The 21314-nt window shown below is 46.7% G+C and overlaps 1 protein-coding gene across 1 annotated transcript in view; it reads left to right on the forward strand.

Annotated features, from left to right (window-relative positions):
* CASTOR1 (cytosolic arginine sensor for mTORC1 subunit 1) overlaps window positions 1–9547 on the forward strand; it is a 50882-nt gene extending 41335 nt beyond the window's left edge. Inside the window, exons 5-9 of the mRNA XM_084819330.1 lie at window positions 52–175; window positions 1164–1277; window positions 2084–2166; window positions 3443–3537; window positions 5570–9547. Coding sequence (XP_084675456.1) covers window positions 52–175; window positions 1164–1277; window positions 2084–2166; window positions 3443–3537; window positions 5570–5635 — 482 coding nt within the window. The 3' untranslated portion in view covers window positions 5636–9547. The remainder of the gene's footprint in view (window positions 1–51; window positions 176–1163; window positions 1278–2083; window positions 2167–3442; window positions 3538–5569) is intronic.
* The last annotated feature ends 11767 nt before the right edge of the window (window positions 9548–21314 follow it).

Genomic DNA, 21314 nt, shown 5'->3' on the forward strand with positions numbered 1-21314 from the left:
TGCTAACAGTTGCTGTGATTGGTTCCTGATGCTCCTGTCTCTCCTTCCCAGCGATGAATGCTACCGTCCACCCAGTGCAGAGTCCCCAGAACCGGTTCTGCATCCTGAGCATTGCTCCTGACACCTTGCCGGCCATTGCCACTATCCTCATTGATGTCCTCTTCTACTCACACAGGTAAGAGGTCTGCCTTAATGGTGGCCCAGAGGATGCTGGGAGTTGTAGACCAATGCATCTGGTCAGGTCCAGGTTGGGCAAGGCTGCGCTCCGTGGAGGCTGGCGGCTCCGATTTCAGTGGGTTTCAGTCAGAACCAACCAGAACTCTAAAGAAGCTGTCCAGAGTGCTGAGCCCTATCCTCAAAATAGGTTGGTTCTGACTGAAACCCAGAATGGATGCACAGCCCCACTGGAATTGGAGCCACCAACCTCCACGGGCTGTGCGAAAGTGATAGGCCAACAAAATACACGTACAGAAGCCATTGTGGCCGGGCTTCTCAGTAACAGAAGCCTTCTGTTCCATTTTCCCCTGAGGCTAAAAGGCCCACAGGTACAACCCATTTCAGTGTCCCACCAAAGCTTAGGCCAAGTGAGGACTGGCATAGAACAAAGGGGGTGTAGTGCACCCAAGAACACCCACTTCTCTTGTATACACCCTTCATTTTAAGGAAAGAGCAGCTGGGCGTTCTTCTCTCTGCACCCACCCTTCTGCACTTGCTTTTTTATTTTTAAGATTGTATTAATTTTCCGAAACAAAATTAAACAAACCAGCAATAAGAGAAGAAAAAAATATAAATAAAAAAGCACCTTGGATTTACAGCTAATTATTGATAGAGGGTGATACGTTTAACATATATGTAATTTTTTCCTTTACTTTACAAACCAAGAGATAGGTGGGATCCAAAGGCTGCTTGGAGGTTCTAAAGAGAACCTCCAAGCAGCCTTTGGATCCCACCTATCTCTTGGTTTGTAAAGTAAAGGAAAAAATTACATACCAGATTCACCGTTTCCCACAGAGTCCAGCCAGAATTTCTGGACGGCCGGTTGGCTTCCATTTTGGGACGGCGAGCTTCATAAGTTTTCGAAGAATATTTCTGTTCCTGGTCTCCTTTGGCAGCTGATCCATTTCTCTCTCTCTCTCTCTCTCCCCCCCCCCCCTCATTTTCAGCCCTCCGAAGGAAACCACTCCAGGCGTTCAGGATCTTGACTCCATTACATTCTTTGCCTTCTCGCTGATTGAGGGCTACATCTCCATTGTCATGGATGCTGAGACCAAAAAGAAGTAAGGGGGTGTTAAGTGCTGGATTTGGGGCGGGGTGTGGAGGAGGGAATACTGCTAGGGAATTGCTGCTAGGGAATACTGACTTCTTCAAATTCTTTGTGAGTAGGACAAATTACATTGCCTGTAGAGTCCACATCCAGGCTCCAGGATGCTCAGTCACTCCCACTACAAACAGGAGCAACTAAATCACCCAGGGACCCTGGGTTGTTTGTTGTGATGTCTGAACCTGGAACACAGAGTTTTCTCTCCTCCAGCAACCCAGAGTTGGAAACTCTGGTTTAACCATGGGTTACAACCCTGGCTTGTCTCTCCCCTGACAACCTAACATTCTGGGTTCAGACATCCCTGGGAGATTTAGCTCAGCGGGAGCAATTACATCGTCAATTTGGCATACTCACTTGCTCCTGTTCGTTCACAACTACCCAGAGTTTAAAAAACAACAGCAAATGGTTATGATGTGTGGGCGGGGACATATAGTTTGTTTGGCTGAGATTTTTTTCAATTGGGTGGTAGATGGACGATAAACTGTTGTGTCCCTGGAAATGCTGCCTGGACGGGCAGAACCCAACCTGACGGGCTTAGTTGGGTTCCTCGGCCACAGGGGAATTGCCCTGGCGTTTGTTTGGGGTGGTGAGAATGTCTTTGTGGCTGCTGATGAAGGCGCATGCAGGATCCTAGAGGGCTTTGAGCATGTCTCTTTGAGCTGTACTTTGTGGCTGCCTCCGCATATTTTGAGCTTCAGAAAAGTGTGTGACTTCAGAGAAGGTGCCAGCCAGGGATGAGCAAACCTTCCCCTCCTCTCCCAGGTTCCCTAGTGACCTCCTGCTGACCAGCTCCTCAGGAGAGCTCTGGCGGATGGTGAGAATCGGTGGGCAGCCCCTGGGCTTCGGTAAGTGGATGTTTGTGTTATGGCCATCCGCGCTCTGAGCTCTGCTTTTCCTAGCGGATGGTAGTACTTGTAATAGGCAGCAACTTCTATTAACAACGTAATTAGGTGCTACTCCAGGAAGCACAGCATGCAGATAGCCAGTTTCCTGATCGCCTGTGGCGAGTTTGCATCACTTCCAGGCAACCAGGCAGGGAAATCTCGCAAGGGCTTGTTGTTTAAGCAGGTACAAGGTAAATGTGGCTGTTCCAGTAAAAATGTGTATGGGCTAGTAACTCGAGCTAGTCTTATTTCTAAGGCTACCATAGTATCAGAGGCAGTGTGCCTGTGCACGCCAGTTGCTGGGGAACATGGATGGGAGGGTGCTGCTTGTGGGTTTCCCCTGGGCAGCTGGTTGGCCACTGTGTGAACAGAATGCTGGACTAGATGGACCCTTGGTCTGATCCAGCAGGGCTCTTCTTATATTCTTATGTTCTTACTACAACACTCATTTCCATGAGATATTTTCTGCATGTAGGAATATATGGAAGGCAGTTCCTTACCTGTGCAATGTTTGTAACCCATCGTTTCTCTGAGGAGCTTTGTCTACCTATAGGGAAGGATAGGCTGAGAAATAGTGATGTCTCCAAAGCCGGCCAGTGTGCTTAAGTACTGCTTTGCTGATCGTTACTTTGGTGTTTCACAGGGTAACCACAAAATGACCGATCCCTGCCCTAGGGATCTTGCAATCCAAGATCCAACACTGGGAGGGAGGTGAGGAAAGAGGAGCCCAGGGTGAATTGGAAAGAATATACAGATCCATATACTTAATTTCTTAAGGGATGAGGGTTAAGGGGTTTCCTCCAAGGAAAAGATGGATTTGAGGTGGGCAAAGAGACAATGGGCTATTGAGAATCGCACGGGAGAAGGGTCGTTAGGGTAACTAAGGAGGGGGAGGTTAACGAAATGGTGATGTGCGCGCCCATCATACAATCGGGAACCACGTGGTGCTGTGTGGTTTCCGTAACCACCCCCTCTGTTGTTACCGTAACCATCTTTCTGCCACTGGTGACCCCAGCAGCCCTTGCGCCGTGAAAATACGTGCACCAGCTGCTCCATCCACTGCTGTGCGATAGTGACCATATGGTTGCCATAGAGAAATGGAATAATCCCATCCCATAATCCCATTTATCAAATGATAATCCCATTTATCCTGTGTTAATCCCATCGGTGCTTAGGAGGAGAACAGGATGTGGGCGTGTACTGGCCCCATGGTAACTTCCCGCTGTTTTTTCCTTAGATGAATGTGGGATCGTGGCTCAGATTGCTGAACCTCTGGCCGATGCAGACATATCCGCCTACTACATCAGCACCTTCAATTTTGACCATGCCTTGGTAAGTTGGCCAAGAGATCTTCCAAAAGGCTAGGAGCTGTGCAACAAAGGAAGCCACCGTTGGCCTGGGTTTTTGGCACTGTGTGTTCAGACCTGACCTACATCCTTTTGCGCTTCCACCACGACCCAGCGTTAAGGTTCCACGTTAAGGCTGTTTACCATGGTTGGAAACATTTCATTCCAGCGGCTCTCGAAATCTCCCAGAGTTTCAGAACCCACATTCGATAACTCAATACACAAACCCCTCCCCCCAGTTTCCCAATCTAGCAGGTGAGATCTCTGAAACAAAGCAGGCATCTTTAGTAAGTAGTAGGTTACTGCGGCCTTCCCCATGTGGTGCCCTCAAGATATTTTGGACTACAACTCCTATCAGTTTCATCCAGCATGGACAGAGGTCAGGAATGCTGGGAGTTGTAGTCTGGAGGGTACCCAAGTTGTGGAAAGTTGTCCTAGAGTAAAGGTGGGTAACCTGGTGTCCTCCAGATGTTTTAGACTGCAGTTCCTACAATCCCTGACCATTGGCAGGGGCTGATAGAAGTTGATGTCCAAAACATCTGGAGGGCACCAGGTTGGGCGAGTCTCAGTTACTGGATTAAGCTATGCTACGGAAATAGCCAGAAACTCTCAAAGTTAGTGGCACTTAGTATCACGGACAATGACTGGGTGAAATTGGCCACTAAAATGGTGGCCGTGGTAAGATGTTCATCTAATTTTTTTGTGAATCCAGGAGGGGAAGAAAGCTTTGGACCTTGGTGAGGCGTTGTATTTTGCATCCATGAGTTGTTGGCAGAGATGAACTCCCAAGGATTAAGGGTAGCTGGTCTCAGATTTCATTTTTTTTTCATTTCTTTATTTGCAGTATTTATATACTACTAAATATAATAAAATCTCTCAGCAGTTCACGTAGAAATATTAAAATCACATTCAAAATACAGTATTAAAAACACAACATTAAAAACAATTTCAGTTACAATAAAAGCAATTCAAGGAGCAGTAAGATGGTGCGGCATGGTTAGTTGAAAGGTTGAAAGGTTGTCACAGAGAAGAAGGCCAGGATCTCTTCTTGATCATCCCAGAGTGCAGGACACGGAATAATGGGCTCAAGTTACAGGAAGCCAGATTCCGACTGAACATCAGGAAAAACTTCCTGAGTGTCAGAGCAATACGGCAATGGAACCAATTACCTGGGGAGGTGGTGGGCTCTCCCACACTGGAGGCCTTCAAGACGAGGCTGGACAGCCATTTGTCAGGGATGCTCTGACTTGGATTCCTGCATTGAGCAGGGGGTTGGACTCGATTGCCTTGTAGGCCCCTTCCAACCCTACTATTCTATGATTCTATGATAGTTCAATTACAGCCGAAGGAAAGCCTGACTGAACAAGTGTGTTTTCAGGAAGCGTTTCAGAGTTGCCACATTTTCTGCCTCCTGAACTGCACGAGGGAGGGTTTTCCAGAGGGTGGGTGCCGCTACCGAGAAGGCCTGCCGTCGTGGTGTTGCCTGGCGACGCTCCCCAGCAGGACCTCCTCTGAAGATCTTTTAACTGTTGCCTGGGAATATGTAAGGGAAGGCATTCTGCTAGGTCTCCTGGTCCTAAGTTTAGGGCTTTGTGTGACAGTCACGTAACCTTGTACATGGCTCAGTAGCTAATAGGCAGTTAGTGGAGTTTTTTTTTAACGTAGATGTTATGTGAGCATGGCTGGGGGTCTGAGTGAGCACCCTGGCTGCTGCATTCTACACTAGCTACAGCTTTTGAGCCACGCACAAGGGCAGCCCCACATAGACTGCGTTGCAGCAGTCTAATCGTGAGAATATTTTATGAGGTGATTCAGTTGTTTTTGGTCATTGATTGCTTTTTTCCCATCTTGGCAAGCGGGTTCTTGCGGTAGTTTTAATTATTATTATTTAAACCGTTTATAACTTTTATCGTTCCACCCATCCCTTCGTTGTTGTCTGCGATTGAGTTTTTACTGTAAGGAGGGAATGGTGTTTTTATCTGTCGGTAGCACGCACCTGCTTTTTCCTCCTCTTGCAGGTTCCAGAGGAAGGCATTGATAACGTCACTGGAGTGCTCCAGAAACGTCAGGAGAGTGGGAGATAGCTATTTGGTCTTGCGCTGCTCTGGCGCCTATTCAAGGAGGCCAGCAAACGGATCCTGTCCCAGCAGTGCCAGACATGCGTGTTCCTGGGACAAGGAAGAGGACACTCTGCAGCTTGCTCCGTGTGAGCAGGGCTGTCTTTCAGTGTGTGTTTTTGCAGAGCGGTCAGTTCCGCACGGAGCAAACGGTGCGTCTCCAGCCGGAGGGAGCTGTTCTTTGCTCCCAGGAGAAAAGCTCTAGATAAGCTCTGGAACCTGGTGAATTGGATACAACAGCCTGTGGCGGATTTCAGTATTATCAAATCCTGCTCTGGCTAGTTTAGCCTTATTGTTTGGTTCTTCCGTCCTGTTGTATCTAGAGCCACGGAGAAGGATTTCCTGCTCAAGATGGCTTCTGGGTGAAATTCTTTTTTTTCTGTTTTGCACATTTCCTGAAGCTTCCCAACTGGAAGTCAAGCCTGGAACTATAATTTTGTTTTGTAAGGGTGTCTTTTTGGGGGGTGGTAGCTAATTTGTTATACTTGCACAGTGTTCCCTATATTCTAGGGTAGATTTTTTCTTCTTTTTAAAATGCACAACGCTAAGAATAGGAAACACTGGAGCAGTTCACCATGGAAGTGGCTGCATAAGTGTATGGAGGTGATGGCTTTGACTTCTGCCTCCATCGTCCAGTGACAGTTTTGAAGGATACTTGTCCCATGGCTGCTATTTGGTGGTCTGAATACAGGCCCTCTTCTCCTGGAGTTGTGCCATCTGTTAACAGTATTAAGATTATGCATTAATGGACAGGAAACATTAGTTGTCAAACGTTTGGGGTGGGGGGAAGGAACGTGGGCCAAAAAAGCTCCCCCCCCTTGCTCTTTTGTGGCCTTAACATCTTCAAGTGCCTTCTTGTGGTTTGACATTAAGCTTTTTAATAATGCCATGCAAGAAATATAGTCTTATTCACAAACACACTCACTCCTTCACTCACACTCTTCCTTTGGACTAGGGGAGAAGAACCGACTTCTGGGACATGGTAGATATATTAAGACTTGGATAACAGTCTTTGGTCCTTTGGCAGTAGGAATGCAGAAGGTACAGGAAGAGAGGGTTTTTCTAGCACTGCAGGCAAAACTGGTACCTGAAACCGGAGCTGCATTTGCAGCAGAATCAGGAGGTTGGAGACTGCTAGTTCGTGTCTCTTCTGCCTGCAAGCAAGTGTTTATATAAGAGAAAAAGAGAGAACCGTGGTTTTTGAAATGCTGCAGTACAGCCGTTCCCAACCTGGGGCCTCCAGATGTGTTTGATCGCAATTTCCATCATTCCCAGTCAGTGTGGCCACTGGCACCTGGGTCTCTGCACATCTGGAGCGTGCCAGGGGAGAAGGCTGTTTGGTTGCTTTGCAGTTTAGCTCAAGATTAAACCACAGTTTCTGAGTTCGAGTGCCACAGAGGACTGTGGCTTAACAAAACTCTGGAAGGTTTTGCTTTGCTTTGCAAAACAAAAAGTTTTGTTTGGCTTTGCAGTCTAAATTAAGATTAAACCACAGTTTCTGAGTTTGGATGCCACAGAGAACTGTGGCATAACAAAACTCTGGAAATCTTGCATTACGATGCAAGAGAAGAGGAGGGAACTCACGGATACAATGCTTGGTCTGATGAAGCATTGACCAGACTAAAGCATTTATGACTGAACTGGGTCTCTATAAATTCTGTTGCAGCCTTCTCCTAATTCCCAGTGGCTGGGAATGATGGGAGTTACAGTCCAACACAGCTGGAGGGCAACAGGTTCTGGAAGGCTGCACCACCAAGTAAGGAACTTCCCACAAGTCAAATAAAACAAAACCCAGTAGCGCATCAGGGAGTGAAGTTGTTGCCAACCCCTCTCCCTGCTGCGATGGCAGCAGCGATTGTCATCTTGCAGGGAGAATGTTATATAGAAGGGCCTTCCAAAACGTGACTCCCCCACTTGCAGCCAGAAGTGGCAGCATCCCTTCGAGGTGCTCACCCCCTCAGAACCCCCACCCCCCAACCTCGGTTTTGCTTCATAGTGAGATCTGGCGGGAGAGTTTCTCTTCTCAAAGGCCAAATGGCGGCAAAGCCTTGTGCTAGAAATGTCACTCTCGCGAACGTGCAAATGTTGGGGGAGCTATTCTGGACGGCTGGTGCTCCTGCTGAAGCGTGGCTCTCTGCTGGAACGACCTGGGGGAAAGAAGGGCATTGGGAACCTGCACGTCCCCTGTAGGAAGCCAGCCATGTGGGCTGCAAAAGGCCCCCAAGGTTCCTGCAAGGGTCTCTGTCAGCTGTATGAGCCTGCAAGGGGACCTGAGCAAGCTGACGCATCCTGCCGCTGTTGTGTGGTGGTGGTGGGGTGATGGTGGTAGGTGGGATGGGATAGGGGAGATCAAAAATGTTTAAAGAGCACACCCCAAAATGTGAGCCTTTGGCATGTTCTAAGATGCCCCCCCCCCCCCGGTGCAATCCAGATAACTTCCATTACCTCCAGTCACCATTGCCCAGTACATTTGGAGGGCACCAGGTTGATTGGTGGCTGTTTGAAATGTCTCCAATATGCTGGCACCATTATCTTTTTGAAGTGGCTCAGTTGTAGCTTGCCTTGTGATTTAATCCAGGAAGAGTTTTTGGTCTTTTAAAAAAAATCCCTGGGTGTCGTGCAGAAACAGCACTTTTTCCCTTCCCTATGAAGCTCTTTGCCAGTGCCTGGGCTTGCTGGGGAAAGGAAGAACAGCTCCTTTATTTGAGGGAGGGGAAGGCTCAGAGCTATGTGGGGCCGGGGTAGGTGTGACGGTAGATCTCCAAATGTTTGGGGAAGTCCCTACCAGCATGGTCAGGAATGCTGAGAGTTGGAAGTCCAAAACATCTGGAGATCTGCTTTCTGCCCCCCTCTGATGCCGGGTTTCAATCTTTTCATAGGAAGAAGTTTAGAAAAGCAAAGGAGAGTGGCTGCATAGCCTGCACACCTAGTTTACTAGAGCTGCCAACTGTTGAGCTGGCTCTGGGCACACGTAGTATACAACCTGAACTTCTTTGTGCAGTTTTCCAGCTCTCGGCCGTTCTTCTTGCTTGCTTCTAGAAGTCCTACCTGCAGCAGGTGAAGGAGAAAGTAGCATGCTTGCCTTGCAACTCAAACTCCACTATTTCTCCTTTCTGTAGACCTGGTGAATGGCCGGACCAGTCAGGCAACCAGGGATGGGAGCTGTGGTACAGTCTAGGGTAGATCTGCTCCAGACTGGGCTGCTTGTCCTCTTCACCCAATGGGTGGGTTGGCCCAAGTCACGCAACCACGGTCTGCTGTTCAGAAGAGCGGCAGTGCTCTCAGATGCTCTTTCCTCCAGGAAAGCAGCATCTCTTCCTGGCGAAGCCTCGGCCCATGCTGGGAATAGTTCTTTCTGTCGCAAGGAGACTGAATAGAGTCTCCTAGTCTGTCTTTAGCCCTGAAGGTTCTGTGCTAGTTTTCTCACTTCCTACAAAATGTAGAACAGGGAGCTTTCTGCAGAAGGCCACCCCTGTCAGAGAGCAACTGGCATGGCCAAGTCAGGAGATGGGTAATTGCAACTTAGCAGCCATCACCGTCAGAGGAATGGAAACTGAGAACAGCTTGGAAAATATAAATACAGGGATGGGAATAGGAGTGCTCAGTTAGGTAAAACAGGCGACTTGGCTTCCTTGTCCCCTGGAAAAGGGAGAGAGAAGGAAGGAGGGAGCGTGTCATAGGGGCTGCCATTGTCTTTATGACCACCTTTTGGCTTCTGGTTCTGACTTCCTGGCTCTGTCCTAAGCTTACTCACAACACTACTCAAATGTTAAGCCTGTTTGTATGCAACAAGAATTTCTTTATTATAGAGCCCTATATTTTTGCGTGTGTGTGCACGCACATAGTTTTAAATTTCGTCAATAAAGGTCATTTTTTTTCAAGAACTTCTGGTCTAATCTCTTGTGTCTTTGGTCTAGTGTCTAGTCCCTTTTTATATGGTGGCTTACGTGGGTGCTGTCCAGTTTCGGGTTTTGAAATTCCGCTGGCCTTTTTTCAAAGCTTGGTTTCAGTGGTGGTAAAAGGAACGCTTTAAAATGAGCAGGCCTCGCAAAATCCACACCACATCAAGTAGCCTGTCTTTTGCTAAGAGTGTAGTAGGTGAGTTGTTTCTAAGCCAGAAAAGCATCCATCTTTGAACGTTATAATACAGATTGCTATGTCCTCATCAATGGATCGGGGAAATGTTTAACGATTATGTTATTTATTATCAACGTTTATATAAGCCATCAAGGTGGTGTGCAACAACGTAAAAGAATAAAACCTCAAAACAATTTCATTTTCATTTAATTTATTATATTTCCATACCACCCCATAGCTGAAGCTCTCTGGGTGGTTCACAGAAATTAAAAACCATTAAAATATAAAATATAAAAACCATTCACATAATGACATAAAACAAGTAACACACACAAAAACAACATATATCTAAAACAATTTAAAACAATCAGCCAGAGACAACCAAGAGACTCATTATACACTGCCAACTGTCTGACAGAAGATGGAAGTTTTAACCTGGGCTGAAAAGCTGACAATGTTGGTGCCAGGCAGGCCTCATCAGGGAGATTATTCCATAAATGGGGAGCCACCACCAAACAGGCTGCCCTCTGAGCCTCCCTCGGAGATGGCTCCCGGAGGATGGCCTTAGATGCAGAGCATAGTGTACAGGTTGGTTCATGCTGGGAGAGGTGTTCTGTCAGGTACTGTGGTCCCGAGCCGTTAAAGAAGTACATTAAAACAGACAAATCATTAAAATATTAAAACTACATATTTTAAAAGGCTAAATTAAAAAGATGAGTGGGGGCCAATCATAGTTCTGGAGAGACAGCATTGCATAGTTTGGGGGGCAACACAGGAGAAAGTCTGTGGGTAATGGAGCCCTCAAAAGGCCGCATTTGCAGCTCTTCATACCTGGGCAGGTTTATCTTGAGACAGGCGGTATCTTAGAAAGGCAGGTCCTAAGCAGGTTAGGGCTATAAATGTTAAAACCACCACCTTGAATTGCGCCCAGAAAGCATTTGGCAGCCACTGCAGGTCTTTCAGGACAGGTACAAAAGGGCCCAATAATTTGCACTGATTGGGCCTGTAGAGCACTTTGCAAGAGCGGGGAAAAGCGAGGGAAACCCCTACTTTTCAAATTAAAGTGGTCTTATGGTATGAATTGGCCCTAATTGTCACTGACGGGCCGGGAGATGACATGGTGACTCATACTGAAATAAAATGACAAAGAGGCCTGTGCTACCTTAAATACTAAAGGATTTATTATGGTATGAGATTTCTTGGATTAGAGTCCATTTCTATTGGCTGCAGGTCACATTCCCATTTGTATAAAACAGGTGGGGAAATCCAGCCCTCCTGGAGATTCCCAGAAGGCACTATCTCTTAGTGCATAGATTTTTTTTTTTAAATTAAACTCAATGTTCGGGATGAACCAAACGTAAACTTGGACAAATTCTCAAAGTTTGGGACTAGCTGAATTTAAGATTGGGCAAAAGAAATGAGCAACCGAGAGAAACCAAACTTGACATATTCGTCCATTCCTCAACACAGCATGTTGTTTGACCCTGTTTGAATGGCTCCCTCTTCAGTGGAGGCTGGTGGCTCCAATCTCAGCGAGGCGGTGAATCTGCTCCGGGTTTCCGTCAGAACCAGTCAGAAGTCTAAAGGAGCTATCCAAGGTGCGAACTGGTTCTGACGGAAACCCGGAGCAAATTCACCACCCCACTGACATTAGACCCCCCAGCGTCCATTGTCCTTCTTGTATCCAATAACATGGGCTCTAATTGATGAAAGCATATGCCCCATAAATCTGTTAGTCTTTTGAAGTGGCAAAGACACTTTGTGTGACTAGACTAAAAGAGCTGTTCCTCTGGAACGTCTCCTAGTAAAAGGGGAAAATTATAACCACTAAAATACAGCCTCCTAAAACAAAAGGCTCATAAAACGGTGATTCAACAGCCATCAGCAAGATCTCTCTGCGATTACAAATGGCTGATTAAAAATCGACTGAACTCAAATGTTTGTCAGCATGGAAAATTTTTACAGCTTTTCTTGAAGCTGTTAAGGCTTCAGATTGGCAGGAAGTGGTTCCTGTTGTAAAGAGTCCATTCACTAACAAATAATTTTGTATTCAGAGCCCAAAGTTTTAATACCTACACACTGGGAAGAGTTGAGTCAATACAGACCTGAGCTGAAATTTCTCCAAAGGTATTTTTCTGAGATGTTACTTTTTCTCCCCCTCCTCAAAAAAGGGCGTCAATTTGTGGAAAATTATCTGCCATTATTTGAGTGGTGGCAGCCTTTTTCTTATACAGTGACCCGAAACAATAATAGGCCTGTGGCATTGTGGGGATGCAAAGTGACTGCCCATAAGAATATAAGAACAGCCCTGCCTCTGGTCTCCTCCTTACTGGCTCTCTCTCCCTTTATATCCCCTCCTTCCCCCAAACTGAAAGTTCAGTTTCAAACCTGGAGAAATGAAACCTAACTGAGGAAAATGAAACCAACCAGGGAAATGGAACCACTACTCTCAGGGATATTCCCTCCCAAGAAATACCAAAATAAACACACACACACACACCCAACAAACAACCCCCAACCCAGGTCCAGCTGTTTTTTACCTTGCCTCTGTATACCTGAAACCTTCACACAGGCAAAAGAACATAGGAATGTAACGTAAGAACATAAGAAGGCCCCTGCTGCATCAGGGCTCCATGTGAGGTCCATGTCACTCTGTTCACACAGTGGCCACCCAGCTGTCGACCAGGAACCCACAAGCAGGGCATGAGTGCAACGGCACCCTCCCACCCATGTTCCCCTGCAACTGGTGTACAAAGGCAAACTGCCTCTGATCCTGAAGGTAGCACATAGCCCTTAGGACTAGTAGCCGTCAATAGCCTTTTCCTCCAGAAATTTGTCTACCTCCCTTTTAAAGCCTTCCAAATCGATGGCCATCACTGTGTTTTGTGGTAGTGAATTTCTTTTCTCATTTTTTTTCTCCCGCCCCATAGCCAAAGTTCTCCGAGTGGTTTACAACAATTAATTTTAAAAATGCAACAACAATATTATAAAAGACAACATGATAAAAACAGTCTAAAAATGGAAAAAAACTAACAACAACACCTACAAATCCCTCTCAATTCACTTTTTAAGGACCCTTGTTTTTTCTTCTTGCTGAAAGTTTTCAGACATTACTAAACAGCAGCAACAATGGTGTCGGAAGGCAAAGCACAGAATCATTTTCCTTGGACTTTCCTCCTGCCAGACTGCTCAGTTGGAAGAAGCCTCCTTCTCCTGGATGGCTGGCTGTGTTTCTCTCCTCTGGGCTGGCAGGGGGTGATTCTTTCCATAGCTGGTGCTGGTGATTGCAATGGAAGCACAGGCCAATGTGTGTGCGCATGCACACCCAGACCCAAAACCCTGGGCGGCGGGGGGGGGGGGGTTAAAAATTGGTGTAACTGCACACTGCCAGCCCCACCCCTGTAAAACTGATAAAGCATTTCGTCCCCGCACTCGAGAATATTCTGCAAAATGGTATCCCCAATTTTGCTTCCTGAGAATAGGCTGGACAATTTTGGCAAGCCATTTTTGCTCAGCTCTAGAAACCAGAGGCTGGTTTCTGCTTTAACATGCCAACATCCACAGTTGGACAAGAGCTTTATTAGGACCAACCAAAATTCCACAAAATGGTGCACGCGTTCGAAAGCTTTCGCCGTCCCAAATTCCACAAAACGCTGCAAGCTTTCGAAAGTTTGCCGCATTTCGTGGAGTTTTGGTTGGTCCTAATAAAGGTATTTTATTTATTTATTTATTATTATTAAATTTATTAATCGCCCATCTGGCTGGTCACCCAGCCACTCTGGGCAATGTACAACATACAATAAAACAGTTTAAAACAATAAAATTCTACAATAAAAACTTTTCCTAAAATACCCTAACCCACCCCAAATGCCTGCCTGAACAACCACGTTTTTAATGCACGACGGAAGCTCATTAAAGAGGGGGCATGGCGGAGTTCCCTAGTATCGTCCAACGGAGTATCGTCCAACTGTGGATTTTTTTCCTCGTGGACCAGCACAGCCACCTTTGTTTTTGTTTTTTTGATGAGTCTGAAAATAGTTCATTTTGACTATTGTGTTAAAATAGCAAGGTTTGTCAACAGGGGGAGCCAGGCGCTTGCTATCTGAAGAACCGGGCGGGCAGCTGGTTTCATCCCCTCATCTGAGTGATCTCCATTCCTCCAGTGCTGGGCTTTATGCAGCCAGAGTAACACCATCCACACACAAGAGGGAGGTATTGGCATGTTTGGGGAAACCCCGAGGTTTGCAGAAGCATAACAAATGATTGGGAAAAATAACTCTTAAGTGGGGAGGGGGCACCCCCCCAAAAATCCGATTGGCTACGTAATGCTGATGCCCTGGGTGGGGATGGAATGGAATCAAGTATCTTGGACAAGAGTTTTCCATACTACGTTTTATTCCAGTTCACTTCATAAACTTCTATTTATATAGCCTATTATGATATTTTTAAGCTATGGTAAGTGGTATATAAATTGATCTTCTTCTTCCTCTTCCTCTTCCTCTTCCTCTTCCTATTCTTCTTCTTCTTCCTCCTCCTCCTCCTCCTCCTCCTCCTCCAAGGAAGCACTACTAACATTGTTTAAATAATATTTTAGACATATAGAGGGGGGGCCACCTGTCATCATGGAAACAGGTTTTTAAAGACAGATCTTGGATGGTAAGAGCTTGCTCTCCTGCTGGGACAAGGTAGTGCATGGGTTGCAAGGGAAGGGAAGGCCCTTCTTCCCCCCTTCCTCGGGGACAGATAGCCGTATAAAAATTCTCACAGTTAATGGACAGTACACCTGTGCCTGGATTGAACCACCTCAGACTGCAGGTAAGGGGCTCGTGTAATTGAATGTCCTGAGATACAACTGGTTAAAAAAAAAACCCTGCATAAAAAAACTTAGCATGCCAGGAGAAAGGAGTTCCCCTGAAATGTTAGTTTTCTATATGGAGGGGAATAACACAAAACTGTACGAAGAATTGTTCCGTCTTGTGAAGTGATAACAGCCCAGGCATGGGTTTGCGCCCCCATCGGCTGTTTGTGAGAGTTGAAAACACAGAAAGACAGCCAGTCGGTAGCGGAGTGAGATCCCCAGCCGTGCCTGGATTCCTCAGATGACAAATGGGGGGGGGGGAATGCTGTTGGCTCCCTACTGCCTTCTCAATGACATGAGCCCAGAACAATCAACCACAGGCAGCCGGTTTGGTTTGCCATTATGTGGACAGCATGTGGGACTAGACAGGCCTCTGGCCTGATCCCGCAGGGCTCCTCTTCTTCACTGAGCACATTTCCTGAGCAAATAATCCCTTTAATTATCCCTCAAGAGCACCTGTATTTCTGGCTGCCTCACCGTTTCTACACTGTGTGCCTGTTGTTATGAACTCTCCGATGGGCCGCTCTTCTAGGGTTTCATGTCAAAAGCACACATCTCCTTGCTTAAAAAGAAAAGTGTTCTGCCCATTTTATTTATTTGAGGCATGTTTACTCTGCTCTTTTTCTTCAGCTGACAAGGCAACCAGTTTAAATTGAAGGTCGATATGCGCAAGACTATGTCATGGGCGCAGAAATCCAAAAGCAGAGGAAGGAGACAATCCGAGGCGGAGGAACCACCCAATCCAAAGCTTTCCTGAGCTTACACTGGCACGGTGGAAGCTGCCGGGAGTGAGGTGGGGGTGCTGTGGCTCTGGGTTCAGCAGATCTAGTGCTTCCCCCAGAATGCCTCCTTTTTGCTGGGCAAGGGGTTTCTGTGCCAGCGATGGCAAGGGCTGCACTAAATGCTATGACCCCTGGGACCAGGGTCTACGGCAAGGGTCAGCATGGTTGGGCATTTGCCCACGCTCCAACAGGGACCCACTGACAAAGCCCGTCTTCTTCCCTGTTGCAACCCGCTTGTTCACCTGCCTCTTACTCTGGCCCAGACAACGGGGGTGGTGAGAAGGAGGAGCGGGAGATGCCCCGGCCTGCTTGCTCCCTGGCTCTCTGCCTGCCGAGCAAGCAAGTGGGAGCAAGGAGGAGGAAGAGGAAGAGGAGCGAGAGCAGCTGGGGACCACGGTGGGGAGAAGTTTGACTCACTGAGGGAGGAGGCTCATTCAGGGTGGCTTGCCCAAGGGCCCCCCTCCCCAAATCTAGAGTGGGTACTGCCTGGGACATCGTATTTTAAGAATTATGCCCCGGGTTAACAATAATAAAATACCCAAACCAACAATAAAGCAACAACCAAAACAGTAAATGCAACAATGAAAATATCTAATAATAAAACATTTAGAGCACAATGCTATGCATGTTTTGACAGAGACAAGGCCTACAAATCCAAGCATTCCCCAGCCAGCAAAGCTTTGCTGGCTGGGGAATGCTGGGAGTTGTAAGCCTTGTCTCTGTCGAAACATGCATAGCATTGTGCCCTTAAAGCATTTAAAATATTAAAGGGCAGTAAATTAATAATCAAAGCAACAGACCGAAGATTTAAACTTGACTATATCCAAGCATATGGGTTTTCGTACACTTTCCTGAGAATCTTTCTGAGAATCCCTTTTCCTTGAAACCAAAAAGCTGAGCCCTTAATCTCAGCTATGCGCTGGCACAATTTTCTGTAGCTCAAACACAGAGTGTGCCAAGGCTCGCATTTGATGTGTGGGCAAAAAGAAAGAAAATATTTATGTTGTGCTACTTCAAGGCACAGTGAATTTGAGCTGGTGAGACCATTTGTTTAGGGGCATGAATAGACCTGCTTCTTGCTCCTGTGGGTTGATGAAAGATGTGCTTTTCCTTCTAAAGAAACGGGAGTCGAGGGAAACTACAACAGCAAACTACTTTGCATCGTTTCAGCAAGGGCTTTGTGATTTACAGGGGATTTCCCTGTGCCAGTAGAGAAGCTGATAAATCGTTTTACGTGTCACTGGACCAGCCGTCACTCGGAAAATACTCTCTCTCGGGGGTTGACATTCTGGAAAGTTCTTTCCCCTGAAGTCCTTCCCACCAAGCCATGTCTCTGTCCTCACAGCTCAAGAGGGGGACAGGATGTGACTGCATTGTAGGAGAATCTCCTGCGACCTGGGCGAAGGGCCCACCCATAGCTACCGGATCTCAGATATCGCTTCCCACCGCTATCTCTGCTGTGCTGGCCATGTGCACAAAGGAATTCCTTTGGTCCCCACAAGCAGGGAGTCATGCTTAAACGCATCACTTTAGATTCCATCCAACTCATGCAATAAGTCATTTGCCAAAGGAGAGGACTGCTCAGGATGCTTCATCACATTCCTGCACTGCTTACTATAGGATCCCCTCTTCCCCAACCTGGCACCCTCCAGATGTGCCCATGCTGGCTAGAGATGATGGGAGTTGTAGTCCAACCTATCTAGAGGACACCAGCTTGGGAAAGGCTGTTATAAACTGCTATGAGCTTGAGCAGACCAGTTCCCTCTTCTTCCCCCTCCCAGCCCCACTTGTCTTCCGCCCACCCCCATCACAAGACATTGGAATCTCACAAGTCATTGTCAAGATGTTTATTTTTATTTTGAAAAACCCCACTGCCACTTTTAATTAACAAATGTAGAGAGCAATCCTATGGCCCTTAGGCAGCGTCTGGGGGAGCCATAGGATAGTTTGGATTCCTGGAGCCAAGGTCAGAGACAGCGCTCCAACCTCAGACCCAGGAGTCTGAGCTCCCCATCCCCTTTCTCTTCCCTTCACAGCCAGCAATGAACTGCTTCTTTGAGCTCGCAAAAGCGACCTTGGGGCTTGGAGGGAAGTTAATGGGGGCATTCCTGTGGGCAGGGAGGGGAAGGGACCGGGGAGGCTGGCTTATAAGGAATCCTCCGGGCTCCCCAGCCTCCTTCCCTCCCCCTCCCCGACATCTCAGCTAGATGGGTGAAAACACCCATCTAGCAAAAATGGAGACAGGAGGAGCGTGGAGGCCAAGATCGCTTCTGCACTCCTCCTGCTCTGCATAGGATAGCCGTCATCCTCCGAATTCACAGGCTGACTGGCATCCCAATAGGACTGCACCCTTATGTTCTTCTGAGTACCTAGGGAGTCCTCCCAAATATGTAGAAACAACTACTTTACTTGTGGGTGGCGCATTTCAAGTCCAAACTGAGAGTCGACTAACCAAGTTCGCTATTTGAGAAAATGACACACCACCATTTTATAGAGAGTAGCCTTCCCCAACCTGGTGCCCTCCAGATGTTATGGGCTTCAGCTCTCATCAGCCCCAGCCAGCATAGCCAATCATCAGGAATCCTGGGAGTTGTGGTCCAAAACATCTGGAGGGCACCACATTGGGGAAGGTTGATACGGAATGTTACCGAATAAATGAAAATTGTTGTTGTTGTTCAGTCGTTCAGTCGTGTCCAACTCTTTGTGACCCCATGGACCATAGCATGCCAGGCCTTCCTGTCCTGCGCTCTCTCCCGGAGCATGCTGAAGTCCATATTCATTGCATCGGTGATGCTATCTAGCCATCTCATCCTCTGCCGTCCCCTTCTCCTTTGGCCTTCAGTCTTTCCCAGCATCAGGGTCTTTTCCAGGGAGTTTTCTCTTCGCATTAGGTGGCCAAAATATTTGAGCTTCAGCTTCAGTATCTGTCCTTCCAATGAGCACTCAGGGTTGATTTCCTTTAGGATGGACTGATTTGACCTCCTTGCAGTCCAGGGGACTCGTAAGAGTCTTCTCCAGCACCACAGTTCGAAAGCATCAATTCTTCACAGCTCAGCCTTCCTTATAGTCCAGCACTCACAGCCGTACATTACTACTGGGAAAACCATAGCTTTGATTAGACGGACCTTTGTCGGCAAGGTGATGTCTCTGCTTCTTACTATGCTGTCTAGGTTTGCCATAGCTTTCCTCCCAAGGAGCAAGCGTCTTTTAATTTCATGGCTACAGTGACCGTCTGCGGTGATCCTGGAGCCCAAGAAAATAGAATCTGTCACTGCTTCCATTTCTTCCCCTTCTATATGCCAGGAAGTGATGGGGCCAGATGCCATGATCTTCGTTTTTTTAATGTTGAGTTTCAAACCAGCTTTTGCACTCTCCACTTTCACCCTCAACAAGAGGCTCTTTAGATCCTCTTCGCTTTCTGCCATTAGGGTGGTATCGTCTGCGTATCTGAGGTTGTTGATAATTCTCCTGGCAATCTTAATTCCGAGCTGTGATTCATCCAACCCGGCGTTTCTCATGATGTACTGTGCATATAAGTTAAATAAGCAGGGCGACAATATGCAGCCTTGTTGTACTCCTTTCCCAATTTTGAACCAATCGGTTGTTCCGTGTCTGGTTCTTACTGTTGCTTCTTGACCCTCATACAGGTTTCTCAGGAGACAGGTAAGGTGGTCTGGTACTCCCATCCCTTTAAGAGTTTGCCACAGTTTGTTGTGATCCACACAATCAAAGGCTTTAGCGCAGTCAATGAAGCAGAAATAGACGTTTTTCTGGAATTCTCTTGCTTTCTCCATGATCCAGCGAATGTTGGCGATTTGATCTCTAGTTCCTCTGCCTCTTCGAAACCCAGCTTGTACTTCCGGTAGTTCTTGGTTCACATACTGCTGAAGCCTAGCATGTAGGATTTGGAGCATAACCTTGTTGGCATGTGAAATGAGCGCAATTGTACGGTAGTTTGAACACTCTTTGGCGTTGCCCTTCTTTGGAATTGGAATGTAAACTGACCTTTTCCAGTCTTGTGGCCACTGTTGAGTGTTCCAATTTGTTGGCATATTGAGTGCAGCACTTTAACAGCATCATCTTTTAGGATTTTAAATAGCTCAGCTGGAAGACTGTCATCTCCGCTAGCTTTGTTGTTAGTAATGCTTCCTAAGGCCCACTTGACTTCACTCTCGAGCATGTCCGTCTCAAGTTCAGTAACCGCACTCTCATGGCTATCAGGGACATTCAGATCTTTCCTGTATAGTTCTTCTGTGTATTCTTTCCACCTCTTCTTAATCTCATCTGCTTCTGTTAGGTCCCTGCCTTCTTTGTCCTTTATCATGCCTGTCTTTGCACAAAACATTCCCTTGAGATCTCCAATTTTCTTGAAGAGATCTCTAGTCTTTCCCATTCTGTTGTTTTCCTCGATTTCTTTGCATTGTTCATTTAAGAAGGCCTTCTTGTCTCTCCTTGCTATTCTCTGGAAAGCTGCATTCAGTTGGATATATCTTCCCCTTTCTCCCATGCTTTTCGCTTCCCTTCTTTCCTCAGCTACTTGTAAAGCCTCATCAGACAGCCACTTGGCTTTCTTGCATTTCTTTTTCTTTGGGATGGATTGAGTTGCTGCCTCCTGAACAATGTTACGGACCTCCGTCCATAGTTCCTCAGGCACTCTGTCTATCAGGTCTAATCCCTGAAATCTATTCCTCACCTCCACTGTATATTCATATGGGAATGGGATATGATTTAGGTCATATCTGAATGGTTTAGTGGTTTTCCCTACATTCTTCAATTTAAGCCGAAACTTTGCAAGAAGCAGCTCATGATCTGAGCCACAGTCAGCTCCAGGTCTTGTTTTTACTGACTGTATAGAGCTTCTCCATCTTTGGCTGCAAAGGACATAATCAATCTGATTTCCATATTGGCCATCTGGTGATGTCCATGTGTACAGTCACCTCTTGTGCTGGTGGAAAAGAGTGTTTGCTATGATCAGCGTGTTCTCTTGGCAAAACTCTATTAGCCTTTGTCCTGCTTCATTTTGTACACCAAGGCCATGCCTGCCTGTTATCCCAGTTATTTCTTGACTTCCTACTTTAGCATTCCAATCCCCTATGATGAAGAGGACATCTTTTTTTGGTGTTAGTTCTAGAAGGTGTTGTAGGTCTTCATAGAACCAATCAACCTCAGCTTCTTCAGCATCAGTGGTTGGGGCATAGACTTGAATTACTGTGATGTTGAATGGTTTGCCTTGGATTCGTACTGAAATCATTCTATCGTTTTTGAGATTGTATCCCAGTACTGCTTTTCCCACCCTTTTGTTGACTATGAGTGCTACTCCATTTCTTCTAAGGGATTCTTGCCCACAATAGTAGATATGATGGTCACCTGAATTAAATTCGCCCATGCTTGTCCATTTTAGTTCGCTGCTTCCCAAGACGTCAATGTTCAATCTTTCCATCTCATGTTTGACCACCTCCAGCTTACCTTGATTCATTGATCTTACATTCCAGGTTCCTAAACAATATTGTTCTTTACAGCATCGGATTTTCTTTTCACCACCAGACACAGCCACAGCTGAGTGTCCTTTTGGCTTTGGCCCAGCCACTTCACTCTTTCTGGTGCTACTTGGAAATTCCCTCTGCTCTTCCCCAGTAGTATATTGGACACCTTCCGACCTGAGGGGCTCATCTTCCAGCGTCATATCTTTTAGCCTTGTGATACGTTCCATGGGGTTTTCTTGGCAAGAATACTGGAGTGGGTTGCCATTTCCTTCTCCAGTGGACCACATTTTGTCAGAACTCTCTGCCATGACCTGTCCGTCTTGGGTGGCCCTGCACGGCATAGCTTATGGCTTCACTGAGTTACGCAAGCCCCTTCACCACAAAAAGGCAGTGATCCATGAAGGGGAAATACCTGCCCCCAAATAAATACCTTAAATAAATAGGAA

The sequence above is a fragment of the Heloderma suspectum genome, chromosome 13, assembly GCF_057233095.1.
Source record: "Heloderma suspectum isolate Gila_16-S chromosome 13, 16-S_ref, whole genome shotgun sequence".
NCBI lineage: Eukaryota > Metazoa > Chordata > Lepidosauria > Squamata > Helodermatidae > Heloderma > Heloderma suspectum.